We start from the raw sequence: 21,417 nt of genomic DNA on the forward strand, positions 1-21,417 counted from the left end.
TGTTTGTGGGAGCTTGCTGTGCGCAAATTGGCTGCCGTGTTTACTACATTACAACAGTGAGTACACTCCAAAAGTACTTCATTGGCTGTAAAGCGCTTTGAGACGTCCGGTGGTCGTGAAAGGCGCTATAGAAATCCAAGTATTTCTTCTTTCTATTGGAGCACTCTTTAATCGTTCTGCCACATGTTCCCACATCAGCTGTAGAGCAAAAACTCTCTCTACTCTACCCCAACAACTAGCCTCAGCCCCAACACCTCCTGCTGCACGAGGCAGGCCTTCTCCTGTCCTCCACTAGGTATCCTTGTGGCTGCTCTAAATGTAATGGACCACGCTGTGCCAAATTTTGGGCAGTTTTATACTGGAGACTTCTACCTGCTGGGAGTGCATCCAAACCTCATTACGGACTGACACTCAGTAGAGAGAAGAGCTATCACCACACCTGTCTGGAATATATTCAAACTCACGCCCCAGGGATATCAAAACCATTCAGGCCCTGCTCTCCCAAGCTTTTTATTTTGATAAGGTGAACATAGTTTAAAGAAAATCTAGATTTCCAATGGAATCTCAAAGCATTATGGTATTTTGTTAGTTCGAAAATATATTACTTACAGTAAGAATCCATTTCCAAGATGGCTTCCTTGGCCTGAAAGGAAAGAACAAAATGTCAAGATACTTCAAACCAAGAGGAGAATATCTACACACAGGTAAGGAAGAAAAAGATATTCTACCACCACCACCCAATGCAGACCAAGGATAGCTGGCTTCTTGGCCAACTGCTTATTATACCAAGCACTATATTACATAAGCACAGGTAAGTGGCAATACAGAATCCAGGTCATGTGGCCAGAACCATGTTGCTTCTGTGGTTGAAGGCACTGCACCAGCAAGACCCCAACAGAGGGAAGCTCTTCACCCAACAGTCTGGATTGGGTTGGAGCTGTTGGATTGATTTGGAGAGGAGATCAAATTTGGGTCGGGGTGGGGGTGGGATGAGTCGAGTGGGAGTGGGGTGGGATGAAGTCGGGGTCGGGGGGGGGCGAGTCGGGCGGGGTCGGGTCAGGGAGGCGAGTCGGGTGGGGTCGGGGGGGCGGGGTCGGGAGGCGAGTCGGAGGGAATTGGCACCAATGATCGCTGGGTGAAACGGCAGCTTGGTTATCCACAGCAGCATCCAGCCACCATCTGAGAGAATACTTTCATCCTGAAAACATCTGGGTGGGGTTGGAATGCAGATTGCAGAGGTGAAAGGGCAACATGCTATCCCACTGTCGCATCTGATTCCCTTCAGAAGAGAGCCTAGCAGTCTTAAATGAATTTGGAGCCATAGTGTAGAAGTGAGGAGGATTGAGGTGACCCACTCCATCTAAAGACACAATAATGCAAATAAACCTATTTAACTCTCGGGACAAACATCCAAATATTGCTCTACTACGATGGACCTGGTATTAAATACTGTCCTATAATGACCATGATAGACCTGGTACTAAATACTGCCCTGTAATGACCGTAATGGACCTGGTATTAAATACTGTCCTGTAATGACCATGATAGACCTGGTATTAAATACTGCCCTGTAATGACCGTAATGGACCTGGTATTAAATACTGTCCTGTAATGACCTTGATAGACCTGGTACTAAATACTGCCCTGTAATGACCGTAATGGACCTGGTATTAAATACTGTCCTGTAATGACCATGATAGACCTGGTATTAAATACGGTCCTGTAATGACCATGATAGACCTGGTATTAAATACTGTCCTGTAATGACCATGATAAACCTGGTATTAAATACTGCCCTGTAATGACTGTAATGGACCTGGTATTAAATACTGCCCTGTAATGATCATGATAGACATCCTGGTATTAAATACTGCTCTGTAATACACATTAAATGGTAGCACACTAAGAAGTGTAGAGGAACAGAGGGATCATAGAGTGCATGTCCACAGATCCCTGAAGGTCGGACAGGTAGATAAGGTGGTTAAGAAGGCATATGGAATACTTGCCTTTATTGGCTGAGGCATAGAATACAAGAGCAGGGAGGTTATGCTTGAACTGTATAAAACATTAGTTAGGCCATAGCTGGAGTACTGCATGCAGTTCTGGTCACCACATTACAGGACAGAAGTGATTGCACTAGAGGATACAGAGGAGATTTACAAGGATGTTGCCTAGACTGGAGAATTTTAGCTATGAGGAAAGATTGGATAGGTTGGGTTTGTTTTCTTTGAGACAGAGGAGGCTGAGGGGAGACCTTATTGAGGGGTATAAAGTTAGAGGGGCCTGGATAGAGTGGATAGGAAGGACCTTACTACCTGAAAGGGTGGTAGAGGCAGAAACCCTCACGACATTTAAAAAGTACTTAGATGTGGAAAGTAAGTGCCGTAATCTGCAGGGCTACAGACCAAGAGCTGGAAAATGGGATGAGACTGGATAGCTCGGACACAATGGGCCGAAATGGCCTCCTTCCGTGCTGTAAATTTCTATGATTCTATGAATGACTGTGATGCTGCCCTGTAATGACCATGATAGACCTGGTGTTAAATACTGCCCCATAATAACCATGATAGACCTGGTGCTAAATACTGCCCCATAATGACCATGATAGACCTGGTGTTAAATATTGCCCCATAATGACCATGATAGACCTGGTGTTAAATACTGCCCCATAATGACCATGATAGACCTGGTGTTAAATACTGCCCCATAATGACCATGATAGATTGGTATTAAATACTGCCCTGCAATGATTGTGATAGACCTGGTATTAAATACTGTCCTGTAATGACCGTGATAGACCTGATATTAAATACTGCCCTGTAATGACCATGATAGACCTGGTATTAAATACTGCCCTGCAATGACCATGATGTCCGTTAAGATTCAAACAGCAGCTCACCTTCTGTGGAATGATGGCGTGATGATTCTCTAGAATCAGCCTCTTTATATGATGAGTCCAGAGACGCTTCTCCTCTACTGTCTTTGCCTGTGAAAGATCAGAAAGTCAGAGAGTCGCTGAGGTGTAGAGACATTGAGGAATGCTGACGGAACACTCCAGGACAAGGCACTACATTGGCTTTCATGAAATGTTTCCTTAAAAGTGACAATAAGCCCATTGTTTAAATAAACTTAGTCAGACAAGGTATAATCAACTGACAATCCCTTGTCAAAGCCTGTGTGTCAGAAGGTCTTGGGTCCAAGTCTCAATCCAGAGATTTGAGCACAAAATCCAGGCTGACACTCCAGTGCAGTGCTGAGGGAGTCTTCCGGATAAGACGGCACCTCTGACAATGAAGGCCCCGTCTGCCCTCTCAGGTGGACGTAAAAGATCCCATGGCACTATTTTGAAGAGCAGGGGAGTTATCCCCGGTGTCCTGGCCAATATTTATCCCTCAATCAACGTAACAAAAACACATTATCTGGAGGTGGTTTGCAATGGTGTTCTCAAGGGTCAGTTTTGGGTCCATTACTCTTTCCAATTTTATCAACGACCTAGACTTGGGAGTAGGGAGCAGCATTATAAAGTTTGCAGTTGCAACGTGATAGATAGTGATGAGGATAGTTGTAGACTTCAGGATGACATAGACAGGACCGTGAAAAGGGCAGAAGCTTGGCAGCTGGAGTTCAATGCAGAGAAATGTGAAGTAATGTACTTTTGGAGGACTAATATGGAACGACAGTGTAGTATAAATGGCACGATTTTGCAAAGTATAGTTGAGCAGAGAGACCCTGGTGTCCAGATACACACACCCTTAAAGGTGCAGGGCAGGTCGATAAGGTGGTTAACAAAGCATATAGGTTACTTGGGTTTATAAATAGCGGCAAAATAGAATATAAATGCAGAGAAATAATGCTCAAACTGTATAAATCCCTGGTTCGGCCTCAACTGGAGTATAGTGGACAATTTGGGGCACCGCATCAGGAAAGATGTAAAGGCCTTAGAAAGGGCACAGGTGAGGTTTACCAGAATGTTACCAGGGATGAGGGATTTCAGTTATAAGGAGAAGTTGGAAAAGTTAGGACTGTTCTCCTTGGAACAGAGGAGGTTATGAGATGACCTAATAGAGGTTTTCAAGATAATGAGCACATTTGACAAGAGTAGAGAGAGAAACACTATTCCCTCTGGCGAGTGGGTCAATAACCAGAGATCATAGATTTAAAATCATTGGCAAAAGATCGAGAGGGGAGATGAGGCAAATTGTTTTCTTTATATATAAAAAAAGAGCTGTCGGGATTTGGAATGCTCTGCCTGAAAAGGTGGCGGAAGCAGATTCCATAAATAATGGTTACGGACAACAAGCAGGGATGTGTGACTAAGCCTGACTGCTCTTTCACAGAGCCAGCACAGACACAATGGGCCGAGTGGCCTCCTTCTGTGCTGTAAGTTTCTATGATTCTATGAGTTATTTCATTGCTCTTTGTGGGAGCTTGCTGTGCACACATTGGCTGCCTACATTACACCAGTGACTATACTTCAAAAATAATATAATTGGCTGTAAATAACATAATTGGTTTTGGGACGTCCTGAGGTGGTAAAGGGCACTGTATAAATGAAGATTATTTATTTCACTCATTGCACTCTGAAAACCAGCATGCGGGACTGTCCTGTGCAGTGTTACTATTTGTTCACGCTCACAGTCCCAATTATTTATTGCTGGAGGTCCTCAACTGCACATAAGAAGAAAAAAAAAGAAAGACTTGGATTTATATAGCGCCTTTCACGACCACCGGACATCTCAAAGCGCTTTACAGCCAATGAAGTCCTTTTGGAGTGTGGGAAACGTGGCAGCCAATTTGCGCACAGCAAGCTCCCACAAACAGCAATGTGATAACAAATAAAACAGATTATCTGGTCATTATGTTGATTGAGGGATAAATATTGGCCAGGACAGCAGGGATAACTCCCCTGCTCTTCTTTGAAATAGTGCCATGGGATCTTTTACATCCACTTGAGAGCAGTTGGGACCTCGGTTTAACGTCTCATCCAAAAGACCGCCCCTCCAACAGTGCAGCACTCCCTCCGCACTGCACTGGAGTGTCAACGTGGATATTTTTGTGCTCAAGACCCTGGAGTAGGCAACATCTTAAGCAAAGTAGGTCATGATTGGGGGTCCAGAGACACATGGAACACCAAGGAGCAGGTGAAAGGAAGGTGGCTCACAAGAACAGTATGATGAGAACCTGAGAGCGTGCTTACTCATCCAGGAGTTCACAATCTCACCTGCTCTTGTTGCAAGGCCACATAGATGGGGGGTAGGGGAGTGGGGAAATTCAAAAGAGCCACACTGCTCTTACACAGACCCTAGCACCTCGCACCTCTACAGCCGAGGCTTGGGGTAGGTCGCTAGGCTACCTTCAGGATTGACCCTCGCATGGGTTAGGTTGGCACTCCCCGGTCAGCTTGGCACATAGGAACAGGAGGCGGCCATTCAGCCTGCTTCACCTGTACCTCAACTCCGTTCACCCACCTTGGTTCCATGGCCCTTGATACCCTCACCCAAGAAACATCATCTGATCTCAGTCGATTTAACCTTTTAAACCCCGGTATAACTGATGAACGTGGACTGCAGCCCCTTCCCAGGTGATGGTTTGTAAATGTCAAGACCTCGAGTGGTGATGTATTTCTCACTACGAAAACAGCACTTCGAAGATGATATCCCGAAAAATGAATGCTGAGACCGTGGTCAAAAACAATCTGTAAATAATGGTAGAGTCCGACACAGAATTAACTGCCGCCCTCCCTCACACTGGCCTTGTTGTTTTGAAGGATTTGACCTATTACTGGGGTAACAGTTCCTTGGGCACTTCTGGTAACTCAACCCAAAGAAGGCCTTTGAGCTATTCGACTGTGGGGATAGCACTGGTGAGCCGAGATGGCCCTCAAACAGGGATGAGCTCGTTGGACTCTTTTTTTTTTTTTAAAAAAAAGAACTTGCATTTATACAGTGCCTTTCGCAGTGTAGTCACTGTTGTAATGTAGGAAACGCATTACCAATTTGCGCACAGTAAGGCCACACAATGAGATAGTGACCAGATAATCGGTTTAGTAATGATGAACTCTTCTCAATCTCAATCTTGAAAGCGCAATTGACCCCCAGCACCGACAGCCTGTTGGGGGAGAGTTCCAGACTTACACTGCCCTTTGTGTGGCCATTACAGAAACATGGTTGTAGGGTGGCCAAGACTGGGAATTAAACATACAGGGGTATCTGACGATTCGGAAAGATAGACAAGAAGGGAAAGGAGCTCTGTTAATAAAGGATGATATCAGGGCAGTTGTGAGAGACGATATTGGCTCTAATGAACAAAATGTTGAATCATTGTGGGTGGAGATTAGACATAGTAAGGGGAAAAAGTCACTGGTGGGCGTAGTTTATAGGCCCCCAAATAATAACTTCACGGTGGGGCGGGCAATAATCAAGGGAATAATGGAGGCATGTGAAAAAGGAACGGCAGTAATCATGGGGGATTTTAACCTACGTATCGATTGGTCAAATCAAATCGCACGGGGTAAGTTTGAGGAGGAATTCATAGAATGCATATGGGATTGTTTCTTAGAACAGTATGTTACAGAACCTATAAGGGAGCGAGCTATCTTAGATCTGGTCCTGTGTAATGAGACAGGAAAAATAAACTATCTCCTGGTAAAAGATCCTCTCGGAATGAGTGATCACAGTATGGTTGAATTTGTAATACAGATTGAGGGTGAGGAAGTTGTGTCAGAAACGAGCATACTATGCTTAAACAAAGGGGACTACAGTGGGATGAGGGCAGAGTTGGCTAAAGTAGACTGGAAACAAGGACTAAACGGTGGCACAGTGGAGGACTTTTAAGGAGCTCTTTCATAGTGCGCAGCAAAAATATATTCGTGAAAAAGAAGGGCGGTAAGAGAAGGGATAACCAGCCGTGGATAACCAAGGAAATAAAGGAGAGTATCAAATCAAAGACCAATGCGTATAAGGTGGCCAAGGTTAGTGGGAAACTAGAAAATTGGGAAAATTTTTAAACAACAGCAAAGAATGACTAAAAAAGCAATAAAGAAAGGAAAGATAGGTTACGAAGGTAAACTTGCACAAAACATAAAAACAGATAGTAAAAGCTTTTACAGATATATAAAACGGAAAAGAGTGACTAAAGTAAATGTTGGTCCCTTAGAAGATGAGAAGGGGGATTTAATAATGGGAAATGTGGAAATGGCTGAGACCTTAAACAATTATTTTGCTTCGGTCTTCACAGTGGAAGACACAAAAACCATGCCAGAAATTGCTGGTCACAGGAATGTGGGAAGGGAGGACCTTGAGACAATCACTATCACTAGGGGGGTAGTGCTGGACAGGCTAATGGGACTCAAGGTAGACAAGTCCCCTGGTCCTGATGAAATGCATCCCAGGGTATTAAAAGAGATGGCGGAAGTTATAGCAGATGCATTTGTTATAATCTACCAAAAGTCTCTGGACTCTGGGGAGGTACCAGCGGATTGGAAAGCAGCTAATGTAACACCTCTGTTTAAAAAAGGGAGCAGACAAAAGGCAGGTAACTATAGGCCGGTTCGTTTAACATCTGTAGTGGGGAAAATGCTTGAAACTATCATTAAGGAAGAAATAGCGGAACATTTAGATAGGAATAGTGCAATCAGCATGGATTCATGAAGGAGAAATCATGTTTAACTAATTTACTGGAATTCTTTGATATAACGAGCATGGTGGAGAGAGGTGTACCGATGGATGTGGTGTATTTAGATTTCCAAAAGGCATTCGATAAGGTGCCACACAAAAGGTTACTGCAGAAGATAGAGGTACGCGGAGTCAGAGGAAATGTATTAGCAAGGATAGAGAATTGGCTGGCGAGCAGAAAGCAGAGTCGGGATAAATGGGTCCTTTTCGGGTTGGAAATCGGTGCTTAGTGGTGTGCCACAGGGATCGGTGCTGGGACCACAATTGTTTACAGTATACATAGATGACCTGGAAGAGGGGACAGAGTGTAGTGTAACAAAATTTGCAGATGACACAAAGATTAGTGGGAAAGCGGGTTGTGTAGAGGACACAGAGAGGCTGCAAAGAGATTTGGATAGGTTAAGCGAATGGGCTAAGGTTTGGCAGATGGAATACAATGTCGGAAAGTGTGAGGTCATCCACCTTGGGGGGGAAAAAAAAAACAGTAAAAGGGAATATTATTTGAATGGGGAGAAATTACAACATGCTGAGGTGCAAAGGGACCTGGGAGTCCTTGTGCATGAATCCCAAAAAGTTAGTTTGCAGGTGCAGCAGGTAATCAGGAAGGCGAATGGAATGTTGGCCTTCATTGCGAGAGGGATGGAGTACAAAAGCAGGGAGGTCCTGCTGCAACTGTATAGGGTATTGGTAAGGCCACACCTGGAGTACTGCGTGCAGTTTTGGTCACCTTACTTAAGGATATACTGGCTTTGGAGGGGGTACAGAGACGATTCACTCGGCTGATTCCGGAGATGAGGGGGTTACCTTATGATGATAGATTGAGTAGACTGGATCTTTACTCGTTGGAGTTCAGAAGGATGAGGGGTGATCTTATAGAAACATTTAAAATAATGAAAGGGATAGACAAGATAGAGGCAGAGAGGTTGTTTCCACTGGTCGGGGAGTCTAGAACTAGGGGGCACAGCCTCAAAATACGGGGGAGCCAATTTAAAACCGAGTTGAGAAGGAATTTCTTCTCCCAGAGGGTTGTGAATCTGTGGAATTCTCTGCCCAAGGAAGCAGTTGAGGCTAGCTCATTGAATTCAAATCACAGATAGATAGATTTTTAACCAATAAGGGAATTAAGGGAATTAAGGGTTACGGGGAGCGGGCGGGTAAGTGGAGCTGAGTCCACGGCCAGATCAGCCATGATCTTGTTGAATGGCGGAGCAGGCTCGAGGGGCTAGATGGTCTACTCCTGTTCCTAATTCTTATGTTCTTATGTTATGTTCTTTTGTGCTTCCTGACATCTCCCCTGAACGGCCTAGCTCTAATTTTAAGATTACCCCCCTTGTTCTGGACTTCCCCACCAGAGGAAATAGTCTGTCCCTATCCACCGTATCAAATTCACACCCCAATTAGATCCCCCTTTAATCTTTATACCCAAACCTGTCCTCATAATTGACCTTGTCGCCCCAGCACTGCCTGGTCTGGTTAATGCCTGGCACTGCATTACCTGCTCTATCCTCTATGGAAGAGAGGCTGGCCCAAAGCAAATAGTGAATTTAATTTTTTAGAACAGTGTACAAAATATAACTAAAGCTCTTGGAAAAAATTCTGCCCTTGGGGAAGCTTCAAAAATGTTTTTTTATGGCTATTGATGCCAATAATGAGGAAACATTATAAGAAAGAGGGGAAAAAAGCAGACCAGACTTGGCACCCAGTGAACTGGCACAGAGTGGCAACGACTACCTCCACCATCTATTGACAGGAAATGACTGGGGGCAATTTCAACGACAATCACACCAGTGTGTTGGGCGGGTGGGGGGGAGGAGAAAGTCTCTGTGTGGTACCATGGTTCTTTAAAGCAATGCTGTTCTCGTACCTGGACAGTGTGCTGCTGCTTTGGGTTCTTGTAGTGGGACAGTCCGAAGCAGAGAGAGTCCCTTGTGCTCTCGATGAGCATCAGTGCGGAGCACTGTTAGAGAGAGAGAGAGAGAGAGAGAGAGAGAGAAATCCATTACATTCCAAACTGGACAATCAATTTCCTTCATAACATAAGCTGGCCTTACTGAACTCCTGCACCGGTCTAGGCCACGTTCTGTCGAACAGTCGGTAGCTACATGAGCTAGAGCAGGGTATAATACTGGGGCCCCTGGGCTGCACTGCACAGCAACAATAGCAAGTGATTCTTCATATATAGTTCCTGAGTATCCAACATTCCACATACCAACCATGCAATTAGATTCCAGCCTGTAACTCACTCCCAGGAGCGGGTAGGTCCGAAGGCCTCCTCGTAGGACTGCTCCTGGGCACGGCCAAGGGTGCCATCAGCCGGTCCAGGCAGCGGGCGGTCGAGGGAGTCGTTCAACCTGACTGCCTGCCTCTCTTCCGCTCTTACATCCGGTCCAGGGTGTCCTTGGAGATGGAGCACGCGGTGTCCACCGGTACGCTCGCGGCCTTCCGCGAGAGGTGGGCACCGGAGGGACTGGAGTGCATCATCACGCCCGGCAACCAAATTTTAATTTGATTTTATGTTTTAAAGTTTAATTTGTTTTAATTGCCGGTGTTTTTAGTGTCCCCTTCCCTTTTATAGGGGGCACTGGGGAAAAATTGTGATTTTAGTGCCCAAAAAAAAAACCAAAAAAAAAAAGAGAGAAAGAAAAACAAAAAAAAACAAAAAAAGGAAAAAAAGGGCCTTGTAAATGTCTGGTGTGTCACCCAGGTCGGGTGGCACAGTTTAATGTGTTTTGTTTTGCAGATAAACTCCAAAAAGAGTTTCATTATTCTACATATAAACCATCTGAACCCTTGATTAGATTGCAGCCTGTAACTCACTCCTGGTATCCATTATTCTCTATGTGTATTTTGAGGTGTATTTAATTCCATGCATTAATCTGTGAAGGGGTTGACTCGCGTCAGGTACCATGATGTGGGTCTTGTAGATGAAGTGTTCCCCTCTTTTCTTGGCCAGCAGCAGAACCTTGTCAAACAGGAATAAAGTGCGTTCGTTTTTGGCCCGGTGAATCCGGAAGGTTCCTTCCAGGACCAGCTCTCCGTACGTTGTCAGGTCCGGCCCGTTCCAGTTTATCAGCAGGCTCTGCACCTCCTGGGAAGGCCAAATTCAAATATCAGCCTCTCCTCAAATTTCCAACACACAAACAGAACATATCTAATAGCAAGGCCTGCCTGAGGTATGCATTGCCTCCCCCATAGCGTCAACCCCTCACCCCCTACCCTCCCCATACCGTCAACCCCACACCCCCTTCCCTCCCTCATACTGTCAACCCCTCACCCCCTTCCCTCCCCATACTGTCAACCCCACACCCCCTTCCCTCCCTCATACTGTCAACCCCTCACCCCCTTCCCTCCCCATACTGTCAACCCCACACCCCCTTCCCTCCCTCATACTGTCAACCCCTCACCCCCTTCCCTCCCTCATACTGTCAACCCCTCACCCCCTTCCCTCCCCATACCGTCAACCCCACACCCCCTTCCCTCCCTCATACCGTCAACCCCACACCCCCTTCCCTCCCCATACTGTCAACCCCTCACCCCCTTCCCTCCCCATACCGTCAACCCCTCACCCCCTTCCCTCCCTCATACCGTCAACCCCTCATCCCCTTCCCTCCCCATACCGTCAACCACTCACCCCCTTCCCTCCCTCATACCGTCAACCCCACACCCCCTTCCCTCCCTCATACTGTCAACCCCTCACCCCCTTCCCTCCCCATACTGTCAACCCCACACCCCCTTCCCTCCCTCATACTGTCAACCCCTCACCCCCTTCCCTCCCCATACTGTCAACCCCACACCCCCTTCCCTCCCTCATACTGTCAACCCCTCACCCCCTTCCCTCCCCATACCGTCAACCCCTCACTCCCTTCCCTCCCTCATACCGTCAACCCCTCACCCCCTTCCCTCCCTCATACCGTCTACCCCACACCCCCTTCCCTCCCCATACCGTCAACCCCACACCCCCTTCCCTCCCTCATACCGTCAACCCCACACCCCCTTCCCTCCCTCATACTGTCAACCCCACACCATCTACCCCTCATCTATTCCCCCATACTGTCTACCCCAAACCCCCTTCTCTCCCCAAACAGTCTACCCCACACCCCCTTCCCTCCCTCATACCATCTACCCCACACTCCCTTCCCTCCCCACACCCCCTCCCCTCCCACACCCGCTCCCCCACACCATCTACCCCTCATCTATTCCCCCATACCGTCTACCCCTCACTGACTTCCCTCCCCCACACCCTCTCCTCACCCATTCCTTCTACCCTTCATCGGCTTCCCACACACTTCCTCCCCATAGTCTACCCCTCACCCACTTCACTCTCTCATACCCTCACCCCATCCCTCCCCCATAGTCTACACCTCACCCCTTCCCTGCCACACCCTCCTCTTCCTATCCTCCACCCCCTCCTCCTAAGCCCCCATCCCCTCCCCTATCGTGAGTGACAGAGTGAGGGAGCTGGATTAACATCAGTCGAGATACAGTCAGTAACACTGGGTGCTGGGGGAGGGGTTACTGAGTGACAGTGTGAGGGAGCTGGATTAACATCAGTAGAGATACGGTCAGTAACACAGGGTGCTGGGGGAGGGGTTACTGAGTGACAGTGTAAGGAAGCTGGATTAACATCAACAGAGATATAGTCAGTAGCACAGGTTGCTGGGGAGGGGGTGCTGTAACGCCCCTATTTAAAAAAGGAGGCAGACAGACAGCAGGAAACTATAGACAAGTTAGCCTAACACCTGCCGGGAAAATGCTGGAGTCCATCATTAAGGAAGCAGTACCGGGACATTTGGAAAAGCATGATTCAATCAAACAGAGTCAGCACGGTTTTATGAAAGGGAAATCATGTTTGACAAATTTGCTGGAGTTCTTTGAGGATGTAATGAGCAGGGTGGAAAGGGGGAACCAGTGGATGTGGTGTATTTAGATTTCCAGGAGGCATTTGGTAAGGTGCCACATAAAAGGTTACTGCACAAGATAAAAGTTCACAGGGGTGGGGGGAATATATCAACATGGACAGAGGATTGGCTAACTAACAGAAAACAGGGAATCGGGTTAAATGGGTCATTTTCCAGTTGGAAACATTAACTCGTGGGGTGCTGCAGGGATCGGTGCTGGGGCCTCAACTACTTACAAACTATATTAATGACTTGGATGAAGGGACCAAGTGTAATGTAGCTAAGTTTGCTGATGATACAAAGATAGGTGGGAAAGCAAATTGTGAGGACACAAAAAATCTGCAAAGAGATATAGACAGGCTAAGAGGATGGGCAAAAATTTGGCAGATGGAGTATAATGTTGGAAAATGTGAGGGTATCCACTTTGACAGAAAAAATAGAAAAGTAAATTATAATTTAAATGGAGAAAAATTACAAAATGCTGCAGTACAGAGGGACCTGGGGGACCTTGTGCATGAAACACAAAAAGTTAGTATGCAGGTACAACAAGTAATCAGGAAGGCAAATGGAATGTTGGCCTTTATTGCAAGGGGGATAATGTATAAAAGCAGAGCAGTCCTGCTACAACTGTACAGGGTATTGGTGAGGGCATACCTAGAGTACTGTGTACAGTTTTGGTCTCCGTATTTAAGGAAGGATATACTTGAATTGGAGGCAGTTCAGAGAAGGTTCACTCGGTTGATTCTGGAGATGAGAGGGTTGCCTTATGGAGATAGGTTGAGTAGGTTGGGCTTATACTCATTGGAATTCAGAAGAATGAGAGGTGATCTTATCGAAACATATAAGATAATGAGGGGGCTTGACAAGGTGGATGCAAGAGAGGATAGTTCCACTGATAGGGGAAACTAAAGCTAAGGGCATAGTCTCAGAATAAGGGGTCGCCCATTTAAAACTATGAGGAGGAATTTCTTCTCTGAGGTTTGTAAATCTGTGGAATTCTCTGCCCCAGAGAGCTGTGGAGGCTGAGTCATTGAATATATTTAAGGCGGAGATAGACAGATTTTTGAGCGCCAAGGGAATAAAGGGTTATGAGGAGTGGGAAGGGAAGTGGAGCTGAGTCCATGATCAGATCAGCCATGATCTTATTAAATGGTAGAGTAGGCTCGAGGGGCCTACTCCAACTCCTATTTCTTATATTCTTACTAAGTGACTGTGAGGGAGCTGGATTAACATCAGTCGAGATACAGTCAGTAACACAGGGTGCTAGGGGAGGGGTTATGGAGTGACAGTGTGAGGGAGTTGGATTAACATCAGTAGAGATACAGTCAGTAACACAGGGTGCTGGGGGAGGGGTTACTGAGTGACAGTGTGAGGGAGCTGGATTAACATCAGTAGAGATACAATCAGCGATACAGGATGCTGGGGGAGGGGTTACTGAGTGACAGTGTGAGGGATGCGTGGACTCTGGGATTGCTTGCAGGGACGCCCGTATGCCGAGCTGTTTCGATACCTGTAGCCGAATAGCATGTTCATGTTTCCTCTTCATATCGTTGATGTACCAGGCCACCCCGGTCATGGTGTCTATCGCTTCTTCAATGACCTCATAGCCCTCCTGGCTGGCATCAAAGTGCTTCGCTATTTCCTGCAAGGGGTACAGATAGGAATATAGGTACATTATGAGCAGGAGGAGGCCAGTCCGCTCCTCGAGCCAGCTCCACCATCTGTATTCTTTACTCCATTTACCCAACTTTGCTTCCATATCCCTCGACACCCTTACCCAACAAAAACCTCTAGATCTCACTCTTCAAAGCTCCAATTGTCCCCCACAGCCTTTTGGGGGAGAGAGTTCCAGATTGTGTGAAGAAGGGCTTCTGAACATTACCCCGGAACAGTCTAGCTTTGATCCTGCCCCCTTGTTCTGTACTCTCCCACCAGAGGAAATAGTTTCTCTGTACTTACCCTATCGAATATTTAATCTTAAACACCCCAATTATATCACCCCTTAATCTTCTGTCCTCAAGTCTTGTCTATGCAGCCTGTCCTTATAATTTAACCTTTTTAGCCCCGGTATAATGCCGGTGAATTTGTGCTGCACTCCCTCCAAGGCCAATATATCCTTCACTCATTCACCTACACATCAGTAATCCATCACTAGTCACTAGGGACTGGGCCCCAAATTGACGAGGTGGGTAAAGCATCAATTCTGCTTAGTTGGTTAATGGGACCACACAGTATCAAATGTACTCAATCAAATGGACTTCATTTGACATTCATTCTCAGGATGTGGGCGTCAGTATTTATTGTTGCAGTTATCCCTAGTTTCCCTGAAAAGGTTGTAGTGGGCCTTCTTCTTGAATCACAGCAGATTTCGATACAACTGCTAGGCCCACTTCATAGGCCTGGGACTGGAGTCACATATAGGTCAGACCGGGTAAGGACGGCAGATTTTGTTCTCTAAAGGGTGTTCGTGATCCCGTTGAGTTTTTAAGATGTTGCAACAGCTGCATGGCCACTTTTACGGAGACCAGCTTTTTATTTTCAGATTGTGTTTTTAAAAAAAAAACTGAATTCAAATTCTCAAAATGCCGCGGTGGGATTTGAACTCACGTTCTCTGGACGGCTGTACACCCGTTGACCTGTGCAGAGTGAGCCAGCTTCAAAACAGAATGCCAAAGTTATCCCTGGCGCGGGGGGGAGGAGAAGGAGAATCGGAAAGCGTTCCTGATGGTTAACTGCTGCCTCCTAATGGAACATCTATCGGCGTGGAAATTGGGGCAAGAAGGCAAGAGGAATCTACTGTAGGGCCCACCTGGTCAAATAACCCCACAAAGTGGTGAGATATCTGTGACACTCTAGTAAGGAATCCCATACTTTCAGGAGAAAAAAAACTTGCATTTATATAGCGCCTTTCATGACCTCCGGACATCCCAAAGTGCTTTATAGCCAATAATGTACTTTTTGAAACGTAGTCACTGTTGTAATGTAGGAAACGCAGCAGCCAATTAGCGCACAGCAAGGTCCCACTAACAGCAACTGTTTTAGTCGTGCTGGTTGAGAGATAAATATTGGCCAGGACACCAGGGAGAACTCCCCTGCTCTTCCTCGAGAGTGAAGAGGGGCCTCAATTTAACAGCTCATCCGAAAGACGGCACCGCCAACAGTGTCCTTCAGTAGTGCACTGGGAGTGTCAGCCTGGATTATCTGCTCAAGTCTCTGAAGTGGGGCTTGAACCCACGACCTTCTGACTCAGAGGTGAGAGTGCTACCGACTGAGCCACGGCGACACCTTGAGGAAAGGGAATAAGCTGAACAATATTGTTTTATCCTGACACCAAATTGAGGGCGTACACAGAGTGCCAGGCCTGCTGTCCTGGGCACATCCCGATATAACTGAATAACTGGGTTTGGCCCTTCGCCCTGTGCCCACCTGTGGACAGCCCTCTTACCTGCAACAGGAGATGGTACTTGAGGATCCGTTGAACTGGTTTCAGCAGGTAGGAGCCCAGGGGGAGGTAGCGCTTCAGAGTCGACTGACGCTCCCTGAAGAATTTGGCCAGGTACTTGTTCCTCATGCATTCGGTCAGCGCCGCCACAGAGCTGCAGGAGGTAAAAGGAGACGAGGAAGAGACGCTTCAAGTGAGGAGTGAGGAAATGGAGCGAACAGCGAGGAGACTTCAGGAGGACACAGATAGACTGGTGAATCGCACAGATGCAATCTAATGGAGTGCAGTGTGAATCATAGAATCATACAGCACAGAAGAGGGCCATTCAGCCCATCATGTTGATACTGGTTCTTTGGAAGAACTATCCAAATATTCTCTGCTTTCTCCACAGCTCTGAAAATTCTCAGGTATATATCCAATTCCCTTTAGAAAGTTACTATTGAAATGCTTCCACCACAATTTCAGGCAATGCAGTCCAGATCATCATGACTCGTTGCGTAAAAAAAATTCTCATCTCGTCACTGTTTGCTTTGCCAATTATCTTAAATCTGTGTCCTCGGTTTATCGACCCTCCTGCCGGCGAGAACAGTTTCTCTTTACTTACTACTCATAATTTTGAGCACCTCTATCAAATCTTCCCTTCACCTTCTCTACTCTAAGCAGAACAATCCCAGCTTCTCAAGTCTCTCAACAAAACTGAAGTCCCTCATCCCTGGTGCCATTCTAGTAATATAAACCAAGTGGAACAATTTTTAAGAGGGTGCAGGATCAAAAAGACGTAGGGGTTCACAACCAATATACAATTGCATTTATATAGCACCTTTAACATAGTAATACATCCTAAGACACTTCACAGGAGAATTATCAAACAAAATTTGACATCGAATCACACAAGGAGATATCAGGGCAGGCTTGGTCAAAGGGGTAGATTTTAAGGAGTGTCTTTAAGGAGGAAAGAGAGGTGGAGAGGGTTAGGGAGGGAATTTCAGGCTGAGACCGCTGAATGCACGGCCGCCAATGATGGAGCAATGTTGTGGGGCTGGAGGAGGTTACGGAGATAGGAAGGGGCGAGGCCATGGAGGGATTTGAACATGAGGATGAGAATTTTAAAATCGTGAGCCAATGTAGGTTAGCCAGCACAGGATTGGTGCGAGTTAGGATACGGGCAGCAGAGTTTTGGATGAGCTCACGTTTATGGAGGGGGAAGGTGGGAGGCCACAAATCTTTGAAGGTGGCAGGACAAGTTGATAAAACTGTTGAAAAAGAACACCGGATCTTTGGCTTTATAATTAGAGGCAGAGAGTACAAAAGCAAGGAAGTTATGCTAAACCTTTAATGATTAAGCATCAGTTGGAATATTTTGTCCAATTCTGGGTACCACACTTTATGAAGGATGCCAAGGCCTTGGAAAAGTTGCAGAGAAGATTTACTAGAATACCAGGGATGAGGAACTTCAGTTATATGGAGAGACTAGAGAATCTGAGATGATGTATCTTGGAGCAGAGAAGGTTAATCATTAAACATTGTTTCTCTTAGGGGGCAGACGTGGCCTTAGTTTAACGACTCATCTGAAAGACAGCACCTCCGACAGCATAGCACTCCCTAAGTACTGCACTGGGTGTATTAGTCTAGATTATGTGCTCAAGTTCCTGGAGTGGGACTTGAACCCACGACCTTCTGACTCGGAGGCAAGGTTGTTATCCACTGAGCCACAGCTGACACTCAAAGGCGGCTTATCAACATCAGCATAGACGTGTTGGGCTGAATATGCTGCGTCTGTGATTTGAGCCATTGAGGACACCATTACTAGTGACTGTGTCTGCCTTTGTGTACAGAATAGGAGAGCCACTGATCAATTATTGAAGAATGGTCCCCTTGTGCTCAACCTTACTAGGTGCATTGCTAAATCGGTAAGCAAATAAGATAACTTGAATAGAAGATGATCTACTTACTTGGGGTAGTTGGTACAGTACTGGGTGTAGATATCGAAATCCTGACTCTGCAAGAGGGAATAGAAGAGTCTGTGACTTGCCTGGGGTGTGAACTATTTGGGCCGAAATTGCCCCTTTCTTTAAGAGCCGTAACCGCCTCTTTGAGGCCTCTAATAACTATCCGCCTAGTCTGTGCGGAGTAAGGACCATTTTTAAAAATTGCTCTACCTGGGTTTTGCAGCGGTAATCACTACCGCCCGCACATGCTCCCACCCCATCGGGCACACACTGACCCCCCCCCCCCCGGCGGCGAACCACTTCCCACCCCGCGCGGGAAATTGCCCCGCAGGAGCGGATCAGCCGCCGTTCAAGGCCCCCCAACAGCTTTTCCCGGTGGGAAACTGTGTGTGGCTGGGCGGCGCGTCCGCCCTTAAAGGGGAGGGTACACTGTCGCGGTCGCCATTTTATTTTATTTGTCGGCCGACTGCCAGGTCGGCCCGACAATGGTGGCCACGGGTTTGGCCAGGTTGCAAACAGGCAATCCGGCACCCCGCTCTTGGGTGCCAGGCCGCTGGCCCAGCCAAAACCCTCCCTGGTGGCCCAGTGGACCTAATTAAACCCCATGCAGAGTTTGCAGCAGCTCTCCCCTTTAACTGAAGGGTCTCCCCTTTAACTGACTGGGAGGGGCGGCCGACTCGACCGAAGCCACTTTCGCCCTGCACCCACTGGGACAGCACCCCACTGGGACAGCACCCCACTGGAAAAAACATTGCTGCGACCTGGATTAGGGCAGAGAAAACCATTAAAAAAACAGTCAGTGCGCATTTGGGGCAGGGCTTAATTTTGGCCCCTACGGAATCTTAACAGGTGAACCCCTCCCATGTTACAACCCCCCCCACGGTGGGGGCTGGCTCAAATGGCAGCAGGCTGCTCGACTGTGGGAGGGGGCATCATAGCCGAGCACAGCACTGCTCAACCAAACATGCAGCACATGCTCAGGTTCTGGACTCCCAGCCCTCGCCCAGGAGCACCTCAGACCAATTGAGGGCCATTAGATAGGTTTCTTTCAGAAAATAACATTTTGGGATGCGTTGCATGAATAATTTGAAACATAAAACGTACGAACAGACAAAACTGACGGGCTCCATCAAGCCTGCCCCACTCCATGATGGCTGCACCATCGTGGCAAACACACCTACCTCCCCCCATCAGCCACCCCATCACCCCCCCCCCCCACCCCACCCCACCACACCACCAGCAACGCCCCCCCCCCCCCCACAGCCATGTAATCTCTTGAGAGGCAAAAGAAAACAGAATTAGCACTCAGGCCATTGACCTGAAACGTTAACTCGGTTTCTCTCTACAGAGATGCTGCCTGACCTGCTGAGTATTTCCAGCATTTACTGTTTCTATTCCACAGTCAACCCAACATTCCAGTGGGCATCGAGAGTCAGTTGATGAGCTCTGCATCAGTGAGGGGAACCTCCTCCTTAGGAGGACCATCACAGCAAGTGTCGGCATGGTAAGGGAGCCCAGACAACAGCAGTCTGTAACAGGCTGTGTGCGCCCTGACAGTACATGTCCCTCGAGACAGATGCTCCCCCCAAGCAGGAGTGGTGGAGCCCATTAGACCCACTACACACGCCTCCTCACTGTCCTGTTTAACTGGGACGTGCTCAGTGTGCAACAGCAGCTTCAAGCAAAACAGCACACAGTACTTTCAGGTAAACCAGCTGGTAGGTGTCACATCAGTCACATGCCGTGGGCTCACGTCACTCCCTGGAGTACAAGAATGGTAGTATACAGTGCACGTGTTAAAATGTGACCCACCTTGTCCACAAAGCATCTGGCAATGGCAACGGGGTTATGGTGACAGCTGTCAAGGTCTAGGAGCAGGTCACTGTGAAGCGAGGGAGCAAAAAAAAAAGAGAGAGAGAGAGAGAGAGAGAGAGAGGAACGGGAGGGGGGGGAGGGAAGAGAGAGGGAGGGAGGAAGGGACGGGGGGGAGGGAAGAGAGAGAGAGGGAGGGAGGAAGGGACGGGGGGGAAGAGAGAGAGAGAGAGAGGAAGGGACGGTGGGGGAGAGAAAAAGAGGAAGGGACAGGGGAGAGGGGGGAAAAGGAGAAGGAGAAAGTTAAAAATAAGGGAGAGACGGGTGGGAATGAAAGGGAAAGACGGGGAGAGAAGGTGACAGAAAGGGGCGATACATGGGGAGAGAGGGAGAGCAGGACAGAATAGGGCTCAACAGGAGATGGGGATTGAGAGGCAGGAGCAGAGAAAGAAATCGGGTAGAAGAAGGGTAGAAAAAGGGAGATGCAGACAAAATGAAGGAGATAGGAGAGGAAATGGATGGGAAACAGAGGAAAAGCAAAGGACAGAGGGAGAGAAAGAATATGAATTTTAGGCAATGACATCAAAATAAATCCAATCATTATTATGTCTCTGATGAATTTGCATATATTTACCTGGAGAGGAAATATGAAAATGGTATGATGATCTAGACGAGTATATATAGGGCTTGCATGGCAAACCATTTGCATCCATTTCAACTTGGAACATCAGACACCTTGGGGTAGATTTTGACTTTGTGCGAGTGGCAGGTTTACATGGCTCTCAATACTTATTTCTAGTCAATGTGACCCACTTTGTACAATCTCACAAAGGCAAGATTTACACCAGTCTATTCCAGTGTGTAACACTGTACAGTGACAATCTATTCCAGTGCAGCACTGTACAGTGACAATCTATTCCAGTGTGTAACACTGTACAGTGACAACCTATTCCAGTGTAGCACTGTGCAGTGACAGTCCGTTTTGTAGGAGAGATAAGAGAGAATGAAAATGAATATCAGGCAATAACACATCAAAACCTTTTCACCAAATCATTACTATGTCTTGGCTAATTCCAATGATACAGCTGAAGATACAGCCACCAACATTGGGGCGTAGGCAGTGGGGAATCCAGAAGACACCAAAGTCAGAGGAACGCAGAATTCTCGGAGGTTTGTGGGATTGGAGGAGATCATAGAGCTAGGGAGGGGCGAGGCCAATGAGGGAATTAAGCATGAGGATGAGAATTTAAAATGAGACATTGGCGGACTGGAAGCCAATCAGCCACTCACTGTTTTCCAGTGATGCCTGGGGACAATTCCACCACTGTCTCTCACATCCCTCACACAAACAAACATGGAAAGGCACGGATCACGGCCCTTCACTGACATTGGCACTTCTTTCACTTGCTTCAGCACATCACTTGAGGAGATCAAGAGAATGAGGGAGGTGAGCAGATGAGAGAGCGGGGCAGATGCTGAGCCAGCACTGCTCCTGTACACATGCATGGAAAGAGACCCACACACACAGTCACATGCAAGCACACGCAGATCAACACGCACATGCAGATGCACACAGGAGTGGGGGATGGGAGGGAAGAACGAAACGAGGAAAAATCCAGGGTCATGTACACAACTCACCTCCA

At 47.2% G+C, this 21,417-nt stretch overlaps 1 protein-coding gene across 1 annotated transcript in view; it reads right to left on the bottom strand.

Annotated features, from left to right (window-relative positions):
* LOC139263178 (pleckstrin homology domain-containing family G member 3-like) overlaps nt 1-21,417 on the bottom strand; it is a 221,497-nt gene that overhangs the window by 31,576 nt on the left and 168,504 nt on the right. The window contains exons 6-13 of the mRNA XM_070878852.1: nt 19,775-19,844; nt 17,966-18,012; nt 16,017-16,167; nt 14,082-14,213; nt 10,579-10,761; nt 9,538-9,630; nt 2,900-2,986; nt 610-643 (exon numbers count right to left, since the gene is read on the bottom strand). Coding sequence (XP_070734953.1) covers nt 610-643; nt 2,900-2,986; nt 9,538-9,630; nt 10,579-10,761; nt 14,082-14,213; nt 16,017-16,167; nt 17,966-18,012; nt 19,775-19,844 — 797 coding nt within the window. The remainder of the gene's footprint in view (nt 1-609; nt 644-2,899; nt 2,987-9,537; nt 9,631-10,578; nt 10,762-14,081; nt 14,214-16,016; nt 16,168-17,965; nt 18,013-19,774; nt 19,845-21,417) is intronic.

This window comes from Pristiophorus japonicus, chromosome 4 (genome assembly GCF_044704955.1).
Source record: "Pristiophorus japonicus isolate sPriJap1 chromosome 4, sPriJap1.hap1, whole genome shotgun sequence".
Lineage (NCBI taxonomy): Eukaryota > Metazoa > Chordata > Chondrichthyes > Pristiophoridae > Pristiophorus > Pristiophorus japonicus.